Here is a 21,417-nt window from a genome sequence, read left to right on the forward strand (position 1 = left end):
AACTGTATCTCGTGTGTCACAGTGGCATCATGTGTCACACAAGAATAAGCCTTTATGGGATAAAGCTACAACTTTGTGATACTTCTGTAAGAGAAAAAAAAAAAAAAACCAAAAACCAAAAAACACCACCAACAAAGAAAACAAACAAAAAAGACAATCAAACAAAACCATGTAGAAGTAAAAGCTTATTGGTGAAATTCTGCTTTGAGTTACACTACAGAAAATTTACATAACCACATCAACAGAATAATTAGATTTATTTTCATCTAATGAGCAAAATCTAGCTGAAAAGCCTTAGGTGAAACAAGACCTTTCAGTTCTGTTACAAGTTATCTCCTTAGAGTCAAAAATGCATAACGAGCTATTAAAGATCTATGAATTATTTTTCTTCAACTTAAAAACTCATGGTAAAGTAGCAGACAATTAGAATTTCACTTTATTAATAGTTTTGATGTAGATGCAACATGACAAGCTTTACAAAACAACACAGCTATAGATTTTGTGTACTACAGCAGTACTATAAATACAGGTGTAAGTTAATTAAGCTGGCCTGCTGACACATAACCTAATCATACAGCCTGCTGATCCCAGGTGACAAACAGCAACATCCCTCCCCTTTCCAGTTCCAACCCTCCCCTTCCCAGCATTCCCTCCCTTTCCTCTGCCCTCAGTTCACGTGCAGCACAGTAAAACACCTAGCTCTTTAGTGACTTCTCTCTTGTTACTCCTGATACTGAAAACACTTATTCAGACACACTTTCAACCTGGATTGTTCCCCCCCTTTAAAAGTAAGTATGCGTGTTTACTGTTCTGCAGACATCAGTCTCAAAGCTACCCACAGAAAACTATATCTTGGTATACATACAGACATGACAACAGGTGGACTCCAACACACGCTGGGTCCTTTCAGTATATTCAAGACATACTTACCGTTAGCAAAAAAAGGTTGGTTTGTGTTTTTTTTAATTGCTATTACAGGACTGACATCTGCAGACCTTGTAACTCAGAAACATTCCTGAAAGAATATGCGTGTTTTCCCATGGAACTAAAAAATGGATATTGAAAAAGCTGGATTCTGAGAAAGCTACAGCTCTCTTTCACATGCTGTGGGTTTTCCCAGGGGTTTTGGGTTTTGGTTTGGTTTTTTTGTTTTTGGTTTTTTTTTGGTTTTTTGTTTTTGTTTTTGTTTTTTTAAATAGCTTAGATTTAACAGGAAACAAAGTTTGTCATGGCTCACAAACCTGTGGCAAAGCAAATGCACCAAAGTCCCTTCAGCTCCTAGGAAAGGTCCAGGGAGTCTCCTAAAGAGCTTTAAAGACAAAGGAGGTTAACAATCAAAGCTGGGCAGGAAGATGTTAGATACTCATACAAAAAATGTAAGTCCCAAAATCTGTCTCAGTTTTACTTTAAATTTAGTATCTGCCCAACAGGCCATAGCTTGTTTGGTTTACATTGTCCAACTACTTGCTAAGGGCTGAGCTCTACGGTTCATCACAAATGAAATAGTGAAGTTCTCTCTAACCTAAATTTCATTATTTAGCCCTTCAAAGTAGAGCTACAGTAAACAGTAAAATAAATTGAGAAATGACTAATAAGGAATAAAGTGGTATGTTTAGAACTGAATTCAGAAGTGATCTTTCATGGTAAATAACAAAGACAATAAAGACCTCCTGATTTCATTAAAAAATTAACATAGATATTAAAAATTTCAGTAGTGTCTATTGCTGCGTGTATGTATGTGACACCTCATGCCACGGTGTCCTTTTTCAAAATAGTAAGCACAAAGTTAAACATATGCGCAGTACCACCTTCTTGAAGAAATTCTAGTAGCAAAATAATAATACTAATAATGATAATAATAATAATAATAATAATAATACCACCACAGTTGAAAACTAGCAGATTTGCAATATTAACAGAAGTCTCTGGGTGGCATCGGTACGACAAATTCACTAATCTTATCATAAGAAAATTAAAATATACTACCTCATGCTAAAGTTATTTCATAATTAAATGTATCTAATCCAAGGATGATAAAATAATCCCCATCTTCTTGAAGCTGCATAATGATTTTAGCCTAACTTAGCTCTTCTCTTCCTGTGATACTCAAGTTACATTACTATCCTCTTCAAAGGCAGCGGGACAAGTCAGAAGTCTCCGCAGTGATGTGCCACGTTGACGCTCTTACATCACCCCCGCTGCCCTGGTGCCAGCCCCAGTAACCCCAGGGGAACCTATGAAACGAGGTGTCATGGCTGGCAAGTGGCGATCCACCTCTTCACTTGTTCAGCGAGCCTCGTTTCAGGATTTATGTGCAACATTTGCTCTTTAAGGACACAGTTAGGTGCACTTGTAAACACTCTGCTGTGACGCTTCAGAGCTCCATTGTCCCTAGCTGTTTTAAAACTAGGACTGAGAAAAACAAGATCTTCATCAGGAATTTCTGCGCATCATTGCTACCAATTCAGTGTGATTGTTAAGCGCTCATTTTAAAATTCACATTATAATATAAATATATCTATGAATAATAGATTCACTCAGAACAACTTCAGGAAAACAAGCACTTCTCTGTGTTTGAAAAAAAAAAAAAAAAAAAAAAAAAAAAAGAGAAGAAAAATGGCATGCCAGAGCCTGTTGCATCTTTTAGAATTCACTTTTGTCTATACTTTTTTTTCTTACATTTCCACTCACCAGTCTTTTCTAGCTCTTTCACTGTATTCTCTCCTCACAGAAACGCATTAAACACACCCTTGCTGGTAGGTCATTGACTCGCTGCAGATGAAAGGAAAAAAGGTACCACAGCTCGAGCAAAGAAAGGAAATAAGTGCAAATACAATTCCACAGGTTCCAACAAAAAAAAGAGGACTCCATCATGACAGTTCAGCCAAAGAACGACTGTACTGCTTCCAAAACGAATCACAATTCACCCCTGCTTATCCGAAAGGGGCTGAGGCTTAGGTTGTCAACAACATAACTTATTTTTCTAGGTCTTATTCAAGGCATGTGTTGCTCAGCATTCGTGTACAATGACTCCATGTTTTAAATAATTTTGACCAATAAGGTTTTTAAAAAAGAAAAGAGTAGTAAATAACAGGAAGAAAGCAGCTATAGTTACAAACATGTGTAAGTGACAATATGAGATACCACATACAGGTGGTTTTTTTTCCTCAGATGAGCTTCTGAAAACACAGCTGCAAACAGACTGCTAGCTCAGGCATCAGGGCTTGTCCGGTTGTCGTTGTACAGGGGAGAGAAACCTGTGCTACACCTGAACAAACTACGGCTGCCGTGCCGAGAAGCCCACCGCAGCTATGGTGGTTCTATTTCTGGTACCTAGTGCTTAAACCCACACAAATGCAAGTCATTCTTTACATATTTGTACTTACTTTGGACCAAATCCTTCCTCTATCCTAGCCTAGCACTGTTGCAAAACAGGCCAGAACAGGCTTTTCCCAATGGGTATATTCCTGTCGGATGCATTAACCATGAAACCTTTAAAAGTGCCACTTATTTTGAGAAAGACAAGCAAAGACAACACAAGCAAATCAAAAACCAAAAAACTCATGTAACAATTACAGTAAGCACAGCAAAGATTTTTCCATTTCTCTTAGAGAAAAGACTCATTCTAGGAGCTAGAAGTACCCCAGCAAAACCAATATGCTAATTACTCTCCTTTCAACATCTGAGCACGAACATCTGCCTTGCTACTTGCTATTCTTCCATAAGGCCCATGGTAGAAGCTGAGCACTTTGAAGACAGCAGCTCAGTGCAAAGCAGAGAAGGCCTGCCTGTTACAGGCTGCTTTTCCAACACCTGTAATTCCAGACATATGCTTTCTATATGCAACGGTATGTTGGCAGATCTGCTTCCAGGACTATATACCTCCTTAGCTTTATGATCCCGACTGCTTAGGCAGGCTGTCTTGCAGAACTGTATCCCTGAGGTGGCTGTGCCTTGCCCATGCCACGGAGCTCTCTTCCACGGGAGGTTTGGGGAAAAGCCCACGGGGAGATGCTGCAGAGTGCCTGTTGCCTAGGCTGTGCCTGCAGGCTTCCCGGAGGATGCAAAGCCAAGAGCACTCAATATAGTTACAGACTCAGGTCAACACTCTGGGCATTCATTAACCCTTTCTCCATGGCTCCTAATGCTGTCCTTCTTCAGCACGCATTTCAGAGACAGAGAAAGTAATTATTAATGCTCCTTACAATCATGGAGCTTAAAGGTAGTACCAGCATTGCATTTTAGTTCCAGAGTTGAAGTCACGTATAAGGAGCAAGAAAATACCCAAGTAATCTGACCCTTAGAGGCCAAGCACATATATACTCCACCAGGATGAATGAGAGGCCAGGAAGGTGCCTTTTCTGTAATTATTAGTGTACCAGAAGGACAAACTAATGCACTAAGAACCTTAGTCAAATGGACAAACAAGAAAAAAGCAACTCTCTAACATTGAAACCTTACAGAAGGAGACAAATCTGTTCTAGAAAAATGGAAAAGCCAAGTCAATCCCAGCCCAAAGCCCCAGTGAAATTCCTGGTCAACCTGTTGCTGTGATTAGAACATAGTTGGCACGTCCACTTTTTCATATATATGGTACAAACATCCAGATGTCAAAGCTAAGGAGGGTCATGGAAGTAACAGTTCTAACAGTCTTTGCTACCGAAAGGCTCTAATAATCTAAATGGCGTATACCAGAAGCAGACCGGATGCAACATATGCAGAGAAAAGTACTAGTTCAACAACAAAGAGATGGCATCAGTGGACACCATTTCATGCTTCTCTGTAAAATGAAAGGATTAGGACAGATAGGTCTGTTACAATACTCAGTATTGCATTTTAATGAAGAAGACATTGCGTGTAGTCCTTACCATACAGAACATATTTATACCAGGGCTGTGTACACTGCGGACTTTAGTAATACAGAATTAAGAGTATGTGGACATCATAACTAGGAAACAAAAGAATATGTATTTATAGTAGCTAATCCCTAATTTTTAATAAAATTGAAAATTAAAAATATTTCTTACAAAAATTAAGAATTTTTTTTTAATCTAGATAATACATTGAAGAATATAGGCATTCTGGTAATTAGACAGTAATTAGACAGTAAAAACTGTACAGTTTCTAAAATAGGGATCCAGGAAGATAGAAGAAAATAAAACATTTCTTCCCACCAAGAAAAAAAATAAAAACAATTGTTTAGGCAGGGTTAGCTAATGCAATCCAATCCTCTGTAAAAGAAAAGATGGAGTTACAACTTTGCCCAGCATGATTAAATCAGCAACCACAAACTAAAAGATTCCTCTTTTAAGTCTTACCACACTACATTTGGTTCCCCTTTGGAAACAAGAAAATGTGTCAGATCTCCATCTGCAGTTCAGAGCTCATCTTTGCTTATAGGGAGGGATAAAAAAAAAAAAAAAACCAAACCCAAAACCAAAAAAAAAACAAACCACAAAAAAAAAAAAAAAAAAAAAAAAAAAAAAAAAACCGAACAAAGAGACAAAACCAACCTCAAGACTACAGCTCCCTTTCAAGATTCGGTATTCTGGAGGTCTCTTTAGATCACAAACAAGGAAGTTGCCTTCCTTCTACTATCCAACGCAATTTAACACAGTCCTGAAGCTTGCTGTTCCTTACAAAGAGAACTGCAGATGCCAAGAAAAAAAAAAATGTAGCTCTAGCCTTATCTAGAAGCTCTGACAGGTCCCCAAGTTCCTCTCCACTTTAAATCATCTGTAATAAAACAAATCCCAAGACCATAAACCTCTTGATATTTTTCAGAAAGTTCAACACCTGCTTATTGGGCCTTCATTTTTTAAACAACTATTACAGGTTCAGAACAATCTTGGAGGTAATGAGGCAGGGCTATAAGTAATTTATTTGTTATTAATGGGAAAAACAGAAAATGAAGCATACTTAAAATGTATGTTTCTTGACTTTAAATGAGTGAATTTGAACTTCTTGCTTAAGCCTACTGTAAACTTCCTTCCTTCTACCCAACTCCTCACGCCTGTCCTTGGCTCCCTCATCAGGCACAAAGTCACTGCCTCCGCGATTTGCCTACTGCTCTCCAGGCAGGGCAGGTGCAGTCACAGCTACTGCCCTGCCCTGCTTCCCTGACCTGCTTTTACGCTCTGCTTTAACCTCCAAAGTCTCAAGGTCTAAAATCCAGCCTGCACTCCTGTTTTCTTTGTCCTGCCAGAGCTTCCCCAGCTAGAAGTACATATTTCGGCATTCTTATGTGTGTGCATATGTCTATTACTGGGATAATTAAAGGGAATTTGGGTTCTGACTGTCTGTGCCCTCAGGGAAGAGACAGTAACATCTGCTGCAATGACTACTTATTTCTTATTTTTCTGAACAAGGGTTTTGAATTGTTTATGCTTCACTGTTCAAACACACACACTGCATACAAATACAAGAAGGTGTAAGGGAAAAAAGATTGAACCCCCACCTAGATGAAAGCGGTTTCAGTGCTACAAGCACAGTTTTTATGTACTCAGAATCACTTGTGAGTTCTACAGAAATTATGCAGTGACAAGGTATCAGCCATGATATACAATTACAGTCCCTTTGAGGTTTTTTTTTCTCTCATACACAGAAACAGCATGAAACTAGAGCCCCAGATCATTCCAGAAGAAAAAAAAAAAAAACAAAAAAACCAAACAAACAAAAAAAAAAAAAAAAAAAAAAAAAAAAAAAAAAAAAAAAAAAAAAAAAAAAAAAACACCAGACAAAAAACAGTAAAACCTACTTTGCAAAAAGTTACGCTAGGCAGCTGGAAGAGATCTCATTAACCATACCCTTCCCACTTCTAAGGAAACAAACCCGTAACTTCAAACATGGCATACCTGATGTTATAGTATTTTTAAATTATACAGTATCAGTCATTTGAGGATAGCATTATATTTAAAAATAATAACTAAGTATACTTAACAACTGTTTAAGTTGCCAAGAACTGTGCTTAAAAATTTTCAGTTGCCTGATCTTGTGCACAGTACTTTGAACAACAAATGTAAAGTGACTGTCAAGTAACCCAAGAGTTGAAACAGCATTTCCAAATCCTGGTTAGCTTTAAAGCAAAAGGCCTACCAATCTTTACTAATTGTTCAAATTAGGAGCCATGAAAATATCATGACAGCAGACTACCATGAAGAAACAAATAAAAATTAAGGAAAAAGGAGAAGGGAAGAGCCAAAACTGAAGCATCTGAGTTTGGGAGGCTTAGTTCTAGGGTTTCCCCCATGATGCATTTAAATGCAATACAGACTCATATTTGTCTACTTGTGGATTGCTTTCAACTGTCATTCTTACTCCCTTTCGTCATCGCATACATCGGTTCTCATTATTTTATAATGGAATACTCATAAGTATCAGCCTGAATGACATCACCTTGACATAAACTCAAACCCACTGCTGTAGAAACACAGTAGGGACTGCAGTCTGCCCTCTCGCTGTTTAGATGCTCCACTATCTCAGCTGTGGGAAACTGCTGTCCTAATAATCATTAAACTTTGTTTTCTGGAAGCTGTCAGAAGCAGATTTAGCAACCCCGCTCTTCCTGAATTGTGTATACACCTGGCTGTACAACAGATAGAAGCTCAGGGCAGTGGATGCTTACAAAAGAAAACAAACATAACAAAGAATTTCCAAAGGGGGGCACCTGGAGAACGACAAGACAGAGTTCAGGTGTTGTGCTTGTAAGGGCAACCATGGAATCACCTCCACCACATTTCACAGCTAGGATGAGTCTTCTGTGTATCAGTAAATAGCTTAACATGCATTAGAAGAAGGCGCTTAGACAGGAAGCAAAGAGATCTGAGGGATCACTGGAAACTACTAAAATCAATTTACTATAGCAGGCTACACGTGATGGAATGGTTTACAGGTTGTATCACTTTAACTCAAGATTCTTACATCTAAACACACACACATATATTCAGGAAAGGAGGAGGCATCCAGGCCAGAAACCTGAAACACATACAAACTGCCAAGTTAGGGGAAAAAACAAAACAAACAAAACAAACAAAAAAACCCAAAACAAACAAACAAACAAACAAAAAACCCCAAACAACAAATCCAATAGTTTTAAGATGAAAGGTGACCAGAAGCCTGTCATCAGATCAGAAGCAGATTAAAATAGCGATGGGATAATGTTCAGGTAAGGAGGCACAAGAAGGTATACAACATAAAAACATAGGCAGTGCAGTGCTAATGAAAGGTGCCGAAGCAAAGATCCAGAGAGTTTCCAAAAAATTTTCAGGGAATGTTCTGGACCAACAGTACCATAATGAGAAAACAGCGAGGCTAAGCTCACAGGCTTTAAGAGACAGGGAAGCCTGGGGAACAGCATATGTATAGAAAGACTATGTTACATAAGATTTAAATAGAGGGCATAGAGGGAAAGACCAGAAGAATGATGGGAATACACCAGGGAGAAGACAAAGGGCGAGAGAAAACCTCAGGGAAACACAAGAATTATTATCCTGCACTGGACTTATGTTCCTTCTGTTCTAATATCCTGTTTGCATCAGCTGCTAGTTCAAGATGGCCCAGAAAAAAAGGTATAAGGAGTCTGCTGTAGACAGCAGTGGTATTATCAATCAAGTCTTAATATTATGTCTCAATCCAATCTCTAAAAATGAGGAATGGTCTAAACCTGAAACATATAATTTAAGAGCAGAAAAGGGGGAAGAAAATACAGAAAGCTAATCAACACAAGAGATTTAAAATAAAAAACATTATAAGAAGGGTGTGAGAATTCTGAGGAGAAAGAAAAAAATATCAGTGAACGAAGGAGGATGAAGGAAGAGAGACTTTCACCCAATTTACACTGTAAATGACTTTGCAGGTCAGCTGATCCACACTTCAGGGTAGGGACTCATTCAGCAGGATAGGCAGAGATGAACACACTGCTATAATAAGGACTTTTTCTGAGCTGTGAAAACTGTGCCATGAAGCTCAGCTGTGTCTTGATGTGTGGAAATACTCCTTGCTCCACGTGCCCTTCCTACGCTGGTGAAAGATTTATTTTGCCCTGGGGAGGTTCTGCCAGTCAAAACCCAGTAACTTCACCCCTCAACCAGCACAGAGCCGTGATGCTCTTCCCAGCGAGGGCAGCTCCCTCTTCCAGTTACCAGCTCTGGCCCCCACGCTGCCGCTGCCTGTCTTCCTGACTGTGACGCAGAGGGACAGACTGACCGCGTAACACACTTGACAGTTAAAACAATGCTGTTATTTTTGTGGGAAATACCCATGTTGCAATTAGCAAGACCTTCTTTCTAGAACTGACCATCTTGCAATGACGCATTCTTATTTATGTTGGCATATGAACGTACTAAACTTCTTTATTTACAATGGTTTAGCATAATACAATTTCTTGATTCTATCAATTCTGCCCAAGGCTATAGCTCATAAAATACTTTCAGGTCTGAAGATACTTAATGCAAAAAATACAAAAACCAACAAAACAAGTCATATCGTAACACAAAGGGTGTACGGGGTAAAACCTGACACTAATCTTGGTAAGAGCTTGGAGCCAGGACTTCAAAGAGGAACATACTCCCCACCTCCTCTGCTCCCCCACCACAAAAACAAAAAGATGCCCCCCAAGCCAAAAAAAGAAAACGACAAGCAAGAAAAAGAAAAGAAAAAACCACAACCCCACAAACAACAGAACAGCACTTCTCTTCATAGAAATTATTTTTGTTCTAAAGGGCAATGTCAAACCCAAGGTATCTGTCATTATTAACAACTGCTTTAGTCGATTTACTGTAGAGGTAGTTGTAAAATGGTGAGGTCCTAATTCTCGGAAACAGTAGACAAGAACTGCATTTCTTTGTCCATAAAGCCTTCAGAACAAAACCTGAAGTGTGCACTGTAAGTGGAAAGACAAGCTTATGACAAGCCAAAGTGTGGTCTCACCTGAATGTGACAAATTGCCATGTAACAAGTATCTACCATGTTCAGCCACGCAAACAAAATCATCTGCTATTCAATGTCCTATAGTCTTGGCAATAGCAAACAAGCAGTGCCGCAAAAGGGAAGCAGGAAAGAAAGCATGTGAAAAAAAAAAAATAATCATTTTGAAGAAGTACTGACTGCACTTCTCAACTTCTACCCAGTCTGTCGAATAAGCACAAAGTATCTCTGGAAGTTTATTTAAGAAATTAAGGGGAAAACCAAAATGTAACAGAAGTTTTTCCTCCGCCTCTAAGATTCCTGGAAATTGCAGAGCTCCAGGTAAGGCCCAAGGGTTTCCCCAGATCTCTCAGCCGATGCAATAGCCAGCAGAAGGCGACATTCAGCAACAGGCAGTAAGGGCAATATTGTGTTTCCTCTTGTCTTTAAACACACCAAAACTTCTAGAAGATGATCTAACTTCAGCTGCTTAGCAGCTCTATTTCTTGGTTGCTGATCTGTTTAACATCCAGTTTGGATGTTTTACAACCTTTCAGTAAAAATGCCCATCTCCATTAAAAATACATCTCTTTTGAAGAAGGAAGGAAAAAAAAAAATAAACAACCAAAAAAAAAACCACCCCAGATTTTAATTCCACCTGCCTGCTTTGTACAGCTAGTGGAATGTGGCAGGAGTGTCACTCATTCTGCTGCTTCATTAACAACCAGGAAATTTCACATGCTCCAAACATCCACTTTAGGGCAACAGGGAAGAAATCAGCCATGGAAAGGCCATGGAAGGGCTCATAGGACATGTCTGTGCAGCTCACTAGTCATTGCAGCCACTGCTGATTTTCAATTATCAGAAACTTATTCAAATTATTAACATTCTATGATAGTCCAGCACTTGGCTGGGATGCCAAAAGAACTGTAAATTGATGCTTGCTTTAAAAAATCATGACTTCTGCCAAAAAAAAAAAAAAAAAGCCAGCTGGTATGCAAGTCCTTTGCTTAGAGAATTCAGTTCCTGCCGTGCCCTGTTTTTTATGGGAATGTACAAGATAGATACTGGATGATTCAGGGAAATAGTAAGGGGACAGTACCCTTCAATCTTCAAAGCTATAATTTTTGAAGTTAACAGTAAGCAGTTGAAAGTTGCCATTCCCCAGCAGGCGCTTGGTCTCCTGTACAGAAGTAAAAGCAAACCTGATTCAATAATAAAAAAAAAAAAAAAAAAAATATATACAACTGGTGGAGGAATTATTTTCCTCGTTAAGAGGTGCTGGTTCTTGGTGGGGTAGTGTGAGCAATCTCATAGTCCTATCATCTACACAAACCAAAGTTGCAATATCTAGCAGTCAACTTTTCTTCACTGATGAATCATCTTTATTTAAAGAAAAACCCAAAAGAGGATAGGGGATGGAAAGCAATACACCTCAATCCCACTGCTGAAGCTGGCAGGAGGTCTTTAAAGTGTATTTTTGAAAACTAGTGGAAAGAGAAGGAAAAAACAATAAAACCTGAGCAGCTTAGTAGACTACTATTAGTTTAAACAGTAGCTTGCAAGGAGATTAGGGGAAAGAGAAGAGAGTACAAACAAAAACAAGTTCATACACCACGTATCCTTCTTCATTCAGCCCACATGTTATTTCCTCTTGGCACATGTTAAGTGCATGCACTCAATATACAAACCACATGATAAAATGAGCAGAGTGATATACTGAGTCTATATTACTTAGACGAACATCAAGTGAGGGAATTCTGTGGTGGTTAGGCAATAAGGTTAAGAAAATATATTTCTTAGGATTCCTGAACCAAGGAATCAAAAAAAAAAAAAAAAAAAAAAAAAAAAAAAACCAAACCCTATACTATTTTTCTTTTCTGGTTAGCCTCAAGTAGAAATGAAAGGTTTATGTTCATTTCTTCTATGGATTGAGACATGTTATTTTTGAGCATGTTTATTCAACAGATAATTTCTTTACAGCACAGCATCTATTTAAAATATCACTAAATACAGCTTCTAAAATTATGTCAACTAATGCTTTTTTGTTAAGACAGCACAACCTTGAAGTCTGATTACTTTATGGGAGCATGAAAGAATGACATTTGCCCCAGAGTGGATGATCTCAGCCGTACCCTCAACAACCATTAAGTCAAGTTAACAACTGCACTTTATTTCTGATAGAAAAGCCTAAGAAATTTGACTCTATGCAGGTAAACTGCAGGACAGTCAATACTTACAACTTCACAGCTGAAATTGGAGTTGGAGCGATTTTTTTCCCAGCTTACTCTCACACACCACTAAGCTAGTTGGGTTAGCTCCTTCAATTCTACCTCATGGATGGGGTCTGCCTAACAGCATGACTCTTCAGCTGAGCGTGCGAGTTTTGACAGGTCTAATAGTTTCAGAGTTCAACCAATGGGGGGGGGGGGGGCTACTTATACTTTTTTTTTTTTTTTTTTGAATCAGCAATAAAATATCACCTCCACAGAGAGCTACCACAGAGGTTCTGTAGAGCATGTGGCTAAGTGCTTTGAAACCTATGGAAATATTTAGACAAACATTACACTACTCAACTGGTTTGCTTTGTTTTTTGCATAAGAATAGTTCAACTTTTATAAACAGTCATTGTTTCTCATAGGCATCTTATTTTTCTAAACATTGTTTGCCTATTATTTACCCCTCACTGTTCCTACCCAGAGGAAGTTTGATTTCCACAGCCTTTTCTAACTGTTTAGGTTAAACACATCTCTCTACTATATCAAGAGAGTATGTTTTCCAAGAAATTGACCATCAGTAAACCCTAATACACTTTACAGAGCTAACACTTCATACCTACATGCACAGGAAAGTATACCCAGATAAAATAAAAATTAATAAAAAGGAAAATTGTAAGGCTCTATCTTTAATGACCAGCTTATTTCAGCCCTTTTTCTTTCTTAACTCTTATTTCAAGAATATACATACTTATTTACACATTGTAAACATATGGAAACGTATGCAAAGACCAATAATCTCACACTGAGTCTCTGTGTGTCAATTCTGTCACCTGCACTTTGTTTCCTTGCACCCAATTCTGTAAGTTGCACACAATTTATAACCTCTTGACTCTAACGCCTCTGTTGGACTTACGGTAGCATAGCTGATGAATCCTCAGTACATGCATGTAACATATGCAGGCAGATTTATTTTTTTTTTAACTTTTTTTTTTTTTTTTTTTTTTTTTTTTAAAGCCTGAATTTCAACAGACTAGCCCACCTTTGCACATCTGGAGGCAGACTCCTCCTTGGAAAGAAAGGAACTTAAAAGAGGGACTATGCATCATTACAGTTAATTCTACCACATAAAACACTGAACTGCATGCTACTGGGCTGATCCTAGCAATCCATCTCATACTTAGAGGTCTGCTTTTATATAAATCTGATCTCTGTGATAAATCCTACCAACTTTAAATAATGAGAAAAGGAAACTTCCAGCTTCCAAGGATGGCACAAAGTGCCTTATTCTAGTCTGGGGAAGACCTGTGACAACAGATTTTCAGATCTACAGTAAACTTTCTTATTTATTATAGTTTCTGGGAGAGAGAAAAGGTGTGTTATGCATTCCTAACATTAATTATGCAGATGAACAAATTACAATGTGATTATTAGTACTGTGTATGAGAGACATAAAATGAAAGAGATTTTTAGATCATGTCAAAAAATCCTTGGGAAGTGTATGCATCTCCCCCGCTTCTGCAACTTCTCTTTCCTCTTCCACAAGCAAACAAAGTACTTGAGTAAAGGTGCTCAACTGGTAGATTAAATTCTTGCTGTTTGATATCAGGAGATATACCACGGTCTTTCAGCTAAAACTGTTTAGCTGGGAAAATCAGTGATAGAAACAGTACATGCCTCTCTATAAAAGGGAACTTGACAGGATCATCACCTAAGTGAGCTGTTCTTGATGGGCAGTGGGAAAGAAAGTAAGCTCTTTCAGGAGATACACTCCCTTTCCATGTTTCACCATGACAACTCCTGGGGACTACTTTTTCTCATTATTAGTTTTTTGCAGGTGTTCATCCATATGCCACACCAGACTCTCACTCCATTAGTTTTATTTAATAATTTATACTCCATCTACCATGCCTCTCAAAGGAAGATAAATCAAATAAGTATGTTCCTATTTTGGCATACCAGAAACTACAAAAAAAAGCTTTAGTCAGTTGTAAATAAAACAAAAAAGTCGATATCTCTGTAAAGTTAGTATTGAGTTTACAAGCTTTAAAGTACCTACAACTTAGTACCACTCAGCCTTGGCTGATGTTCAGCATCCCACAAAGCATTTAGCTCTGGTGGATCTAATATTACTACAAGATGACTTTACAGAATAGGGTATTAATGCAGCATTCAAATTAAAGGTTTTGTAGCTGTTAAGAATTGATTTCAGGATTCTGTGTTGGTCTAGAAGCACTAATAATGTCAATAGATACAGAGGGCATTTTCCTATACGCATTCACAAAGTCAGTAAATGCCACAGGAAGATACAGAAATTGGGAGGACGCCTGGTTGAATCCTGCCAACTCCTACTGCAGGATTCATTCACAGAGTAGCTCTTCTCACGCACATCTCTTTTTTTTTTATACTTTGGTACCCCAAGTAGTCCATTCCTAACATACAGGTTCAGAGACAAACCTCTCAGTCATCTTTTCCTTCGGTCTCGCATCTTCTGTTTTCCCTGAACTAGCAGTGCTGCAACTACAAGTCAACCACTGTGCCCACAGCGGTTATGTTACCTAGCTATCATGTACTGTATACTGCATTGCAAATATGTTTCTACACGTATGTTCTAAGATTTACTGATGATTCCTGACAGATTATTGTGGTGAGTATGAACAACAGCTTGTCAGAATATTTTTAAGTGAAGGAAAACTTTTTCAAGATACATCAGTTCATAAAAGCTAAGGTATGTCATGGATATGTACAGATTAATGATATTTTTACCACAAAGGTCAAGAGAGAGTCTGGCATTGAAAATCTTACTAAATCTCATATTAACAATCTGACAATTATTGCTTCTATATAATTGTATTTCCCACATATATTTACAGCAAAAAGGAATTGGTTTTGTTCAGTAAACTCTAACTGTGACACTACCTCTGGCTACATCAAAAGATGCAACTGAAACAAGACGACACAGGAGGTCTCTGTCCCCAGAAAGCCTTAGCATAGTAACTTAGAACTGGAAGGCCATCACTAGAAAGTAAATATGACAGAGAACAATAACGGTCTAAAAGCCAGGATCAGGCTAAGTTCAAGCTACTCTCTTAAATGGTTTATGAATATGATTCAGCCAACAACACATTTTAAATAAACATTTAGCACGTGGCTCTGGTAATGAGTCTCAATTATTTGCTTTTAGAGTTGCACTTACCAAAAAAAAAAAAAAAGTACATGCAGCAATCCCTTAGTTTGTGAAACTAAGCAGTTAAGTGCCAGAATTTTAATTGTGTTACTTTAATTTACAACATTGTGTATGCATGTTATAATAAAAATAACATTTTTAATTAAACTATACACACAACATGAATGCTAAGAAAACCAGATATTTCATCAGAATAAATCATACTATTTAGTCCTTCAATAAATGAGGGATAAAGGTCCTTCCTTCACAGCAGACTGATGGTTTGCTGTTCCCAGGTACAGAATATAACCACTTTAGTTCATTCTCCAATGTATTGCAGAAAGGGACAGCTGGTGCCATTACTCTTATTAAACCGTTAAAATGCCAGAACAAAAATACTTTCTGTAGAAAACACAACATTATTTACTCTAACTTTATGAAAAGAACGGAAACAAATCTTTTTTCAATTAAAATTCAATAAATCCTAATTCATTGGAACAAAAAAATTACACATGTGCTTTCTTAGAATAACAGGAGGAATGCAATATGTAATACAATACATCTTAATCCCTATATCCTCATAGGTACAAACTATCTGAAACTCGTTCTAAGTTGCGACACTAACGGAAAAATCTCAATTAAATAAATAAAAAAAACAGATAAGTTATTAAATGCCTCAGGTTTTTACACACCACATCCTCCAAGTGTTCTTCACTTTGTTCCAACTGTTCCTCAGCAGTCCATCCCAATACACAAGATGACAACCACATGTATGAAGAGACTGGCTTGGCGAAGCAAGGAACTCATGGGGGAGCTCCAATGCAAAAAGGCTGTATGCATGAGGTGTGAGCAGGGACAAGGTGACCAAGGAGGACTTTAGAAACACCACATGTTTCACGTTAAACAAAGTTCAATGGGAGTTAAGACTTGCACGGAATGTCAAGGGCAACAAGAGCAGCTTCTGCTTCTACGATAGTAATGAACGATCAAACAGGGAAAATATAAGCCTGTTGCTGAATTGGGCAGGCGATCTAGTGCCAGAAGACACAGATGACGCTGGGGGACTCAATACCTCCTTTGTTTAAGGTCTCAAAGGCATCTGGTGTTTTGCAAAGGGGTTCAAGAACTACCAGCAGTAGATGTGGCCTGAGTCGGGGATGACTTGCAAGATCTCAACCTATATAAATCCATGGGATCAGACAAGCTGCATCCATGGACACCGAGATAACCAGCCACTCTTCATCTCTGAGAAGTCACAGAGATGAAGGAAGGTCCTCAGTAACTGCAGGAAAACAAAGGTGGGAAATACAGGCCAGTCAATCTCACTTCAGTTCCTGGGAAAGTTATGGAGTTATGCAGTACTCTTGGAATGCACTTTTCTGGACATATTGAGCAGAAGGTGACTGAGAACACTCAGCATGGATTTGCCAAGGGTAAATCATTCCTGACCAACCCAATTGCCTTTTATACTAAAATGACTAGTTTTAATGGTGAGAGGAGAGCAGGGGATGTCATTTATCTCAAGGCTTTCAACACTGCCTCACTGCAAGTTAGAATGCTACAGTCTGTCTCTTCAGGTGGGCAACCAGATGGGTAAAAAGCTGGCTGGATGATCAAGCCCAGAGCGTAAATGTTTAATGGACCTTACTCCACCATAAGGCCTGTAACAAGTGGAATACCACAAGGGTTGATCCTGGGACCTGTCCTGTTTAACACCTTAATCAATGACCAAGGGGCAGCAACAGAGTGCAGTCTGTAAAGTTTGCAGATAACACCAAATTCAGAGAAACAGTTGATAAGCTTGAGGGCAAGGCTGCAGTCCACAGGGACCTAACTGGGCTGGAGGAACGGGTCAAGAGCAACCTCATGAAATTAAGTGTACACATGGAGAGTCCTGCACGTGGAAAGGAACAACCCCATGCATCAGTACAGGCTGGTTTTAATCACAGAGGAAAATGAATCACCCACCTTTAAATCACACATTCAGCACCAAATTGTGAACGAACTTTGCAAGCCTAGTTGTATTTAACGTGTATGGAATACAGTCCAGGTTACTATATAACAGCACTGAATGCACTTTTTTTTTTTTTTTTCCTCCATATCCTTACACATTTAAACCAGAGGTTTCCATGAAGAGATTACACTATCCTTGGCCTACTTCTGGAAAAGTTTTTTTGCGCTTATCCCTTACCTTTGTATGCAATAACCGGGTGCTCAGCTCTGTGGCAGTGGGTATCTTCTGTTATTGTTGGCTCCAGTATTCCTAAAGCCCCAAGTCCTGCCAAAAGCAGTGCAATGAGGCAGCTTCCTTTCATGGTGGTCATGCTGTCCTCCACAGCACTCACTTCTTTTAGCTGGCTACTCTTCTTGCGCTCATGTGGAAAAAGCACCTGTAGAGTTCAAAGAAATTTATTCAAGCAGAAGAGCAAACCACAGAAAAAAATTAAACCGTTCTTGATGTTTAAAACAAAACAAAACAACATTGCTTTCTGTCTGTGTAGTATTTGACTCCTCAAAAGTATACTATCAGCTGCTCCTCTAATTCATAAACTTATCATCAATGACACAATTTACTAATACTGATTTCTTTTATCACCCAGCAGGATTCAAAAACTGTTTTTCATTCCCCCATTCTTCTACTTTAAAGTTGCATTTTTAATGTGTGTGGGAAAAATAACATTCTGCAACATTTTTTTTTTTTTTTTTTTTTTTTTTTTAGATACAGCAAATGTATCTAAATCTATGCTCCACATTCACTTGGATCCACTGCCCCTCACTCTGCCTTTCTCACAAAGCAAAGAATGCTTTGATTCCTTGCGAGTATAGGTAGGAAAGGAATTGCTCCTTCATGTTACCGACTGTTTTGACAAAACAACAGCCCTAGAGCATGTATTTTTTTTTGCCTATCTGTAGAGTACGTATAGCACAGCAGAGACAGCGGTAGGACAAGATTCACCTCAGTGCTCTGCCAACATACTTTTGCTTTACAGGAGGGAGGGTCGCTAGTTCTGACACCGGCTTAATCCCTACCCGTTTGCCAAGACTGATGACAAGGTTGTGTATTGCAGATTCTAATGCTGAAGACCCCTTTCAACTAAAATCTAGACACCAATCAACAATGTAATGGTTTTCATTCAGTACTAGAATAAAGCTGAAGTTTTAACTCCCTGATTTTTTGAAACATCCAATAACCAGATACTTATAAAATAAGTAACAGAATGTTCACAGTGTCATTATAATTTTAGATCCAACCCAATTCCTTTAGCTTTATCATAACAAACATTCCAAGCAGTAACAACCCAATGCTGCAACCCAAAAACTTTCGCCACTAGCAGCTTTACTGAGTCCCACAAGCTTGCTTGCTGATAGCACACAGTTATGAGACATCACTGCCTTTTAGGAGGGAAAGACTGGAGATTTGAGACAACTCCATAATGGCAGAAATGTCATTCTGCTAATTAACAGAGCAATTCCAGAAAAAATAATCAGCAATATTGACTTCTAATACATTTGATCTCACTGAACTGCAGTGTGCTGTTTAATAAGGTGGAAACTTTCTATTTGTGTAAAACAAACATCCTACACACATGAAAAAAAGGGCTGTTAATTAAAAGATACTCCACAGTAAGACCAGTATGTTTTAAAAGCTACACTCAGAAAGCAGAATGGGTAGTAAACATTGCTCCCTAACCCCTAACATTACTGTAGCACAAGCCATCATAAGATGAACTGCTCCTCTCTTACCACTTTATTTTGCTGCCTTTAGAAGCCTTCTGAGTAAGACCTGGACACATCTAATCCTCATTAATTTAAACTAAAATAAATAGATAAAAGACATAATACATCTGAGCAGCACATAAATTTAATAGTCAATTTTAGCTACTCTGATAAATTCGCTTATGTTTCAGAAAAAAAAAAAGGCAGCGGCAAAGCTTCTAGGCAGTTAGATTCATATACCTATCTAAGTAGTATATCTTATGGTGTCATGTACCAATATGAATCTGTCCCTATAAATTGCTTGTGGCTCACAGCAGGCAGTATATGCTCAGAAATTCTGCGCACTCATGTATATAGGGGCATAAAGCGCCTGTTCCAATGTTTTGATGGTTCATTTTTTGCAAGGGTGACATTTCGAGCGTTATGCACTATTCTTATCTAAATTCAACCAGTTTATGTGGGTTATATCATAGCTAATGGATATTACTAACTTACAGATTATACAAGTACATTACTAAGAGCTAGTTCTAATTCAGGTTTTGGTAAGATTATGTATATGTCTTTAGGAAGCAAAATGAAGGACAGATACCACATCAGACTCTCAAAAGCTGTTTTTCTTGCACACAGTACAGCAGCAGGTATTCCAACACCTAGGAATATGCTACTTTCATGTTAAAGAAACACAAACTTTATTTCTTTTAATTTGTAAAGTCTCAAAAATACCCATAAATGTGAGAATATAATGGACAGAAATTAAACATGAATAAAACAAAACATTTGTACTGGAAGCTCAGCCTTCTCCATCTCCCTGGTTGTAAATGAAACCCCATGGTCTTTATGTAACCAAGCTCCTATATCCTAGCCAAGTTTCAAAAAACAGCTCTACCCAGGACACAACAAAAAGAGAATCCTGTTTCTCCAGAAAGAAAAGGACAAGTACTCTTCATCCAGATATTAAATCTGTACATATTTATGGATGCTGTGGTTCCCGTTACAAAAAAGGATACTGACTTTCATGGGACTCATCCTGGTATTAATAAGGACTAAGATGTAAATGTTGACAAGTCTCATGTCTTGTATCCTGCAGGTATCGAGAGGATTTCTCCCCGTTTATCCCCTGTGTGCAGAACTCAGTAACAGAAGCAAAGATTCCTTCACCACAATACCTTTTCCTCAGCCTCTAAATAGAAACAGCATCTTCTGGAAAGACAGGATACTTACATGCCATAGTTGGTCTCTGACATAGTTGTTTACATATACAGTCATGCTGTGGGAGAATTTGGGGGCCAAAGAATTTTTTTCATACCTAGCTGAACGTCTCTCACTGCATGCATCTCACATGGTAAAAATGGAGGCAGGAAACACTCCTTTCTCTCAATCTGAATATCCAGAGACAAGGTTAGACTTTGAAGGAGAGACAAAGAAGGATGTGAATGCACTTCTGATAACACATCTCAGAGATAAACAGTAAGGGTTTAAGTTTCTCTCTACCTCAACCTCTACCTGTTTAAATGTGTTGTGCTATTTTATTAATTTAAGTGTATTAATTATTTTAGATGTATTAATTTAAATGTACTAAATACATTGTGGGGAACTGCAAGTAGGAGCTTACTTGCAACTGCTCAGAGAGTCTTCAGAGATCATAATCAGACAAGAGAACAGTAATCCAAGGTAGCAGACTGAAACCTCATCACAAGTTCTCACATGAGAAAAGGACAAGCTTGAAGTCAGCTGAGCAACTGGGAGGAACAGGAACTCACTATCCACTTCATTACACTATGGTATGCACAGAAGGAGAAAGAAAAAGGAGTCTGGAGACTGCACCTTGCTAGAGTTAAAAAAAAAATGCACTGCTAGAGTTAAAAAAAAAAAATAAAAACAAACAAAACCACCCAAAAAATCAAACAAACAAAAAAACCCAAACCAAAAACCCCCAATCAAACAAAAAACCACCCCCCCAAGAACCAAAAAACTTCCACACCCACCCCGCCGCCAAAAACCCCACAAACAAAACACACACCTTCAACATGTACCCACAGCATGAACAGATGACCAGACACCTTAGAAAAGCCTTCAAACCCAAAGCCTTTTCCACAGAATTTGCAGGGGTCAGACTGCTCCCTCCCGCGCATCCCGGAGCAAGGACCGCCACGGCACTTCCACCTGCCTGAGGTCCCGCCGTAAGCGCGAGCCCGAGGAGGCAGCGCCCGAGCTCCGAACCCACGCAGCTCTGAAAGTCCCGCTGCAACCGAGAGCCGGAGGTTTTGAAGCGGGCAAAGGAGTCTTTCCTGAAACAGGCCCTTCCCCTTACTGAAAGTGCAACTGTGGTGCCAAGAAGTGATAGTTACCCTGGAGAGTAAGACACAAAAGAGAACCCTAAACGTGAAAAGTTTAGGCTAGTTTCCTTGATTTCTG

The 21,417-nt window shown here is 38.6% G+C and overlaps 1 protein-coding gene across 5 annotated transcripts in view; it reads right to left on the reverse strand.

Moving 5' to 3' along the window:
• Positions 1–21,417, reverse strand: part of SEMA5A (semaphorin 5A) — a 341,199-nt gene that overhangs the window by 218,468 nt on the left and 101,314 nt on the right. For all 5 annotated transcript variants that reach the window (XM_030041900.2, XM_030041903.2, XM_030041902.2 and 2 more), the window contains one exon: positions 17,477–17,675. In XM_030041900.2, the coding sequence (XP_029897760.1) occupies positions 17,477–17,609 (133 nt within the window). In that variant the 5' untranslated portion in view covers positions 17,610–17,675. The remainder of the gene's footprint in view (positions 1–17,476; positions 17,676–21,417) is intronic.

The sequence above is a fragment of the Aquila chrysaetos genome, chromosome 18 (assembly GCF_900496995.4).
Source record: "Aquila chrysaetos chrysaetos chromosome 18, bAquChr1.4, whole genome shotgun sequence".
In the NCBI taxonomy this organism is placed as follows: Eukaryota; Metazoa; Chordata; class Aves; order Accipitriformes; family Accipitridae; genus Aquila; species Aquila chrysaetos.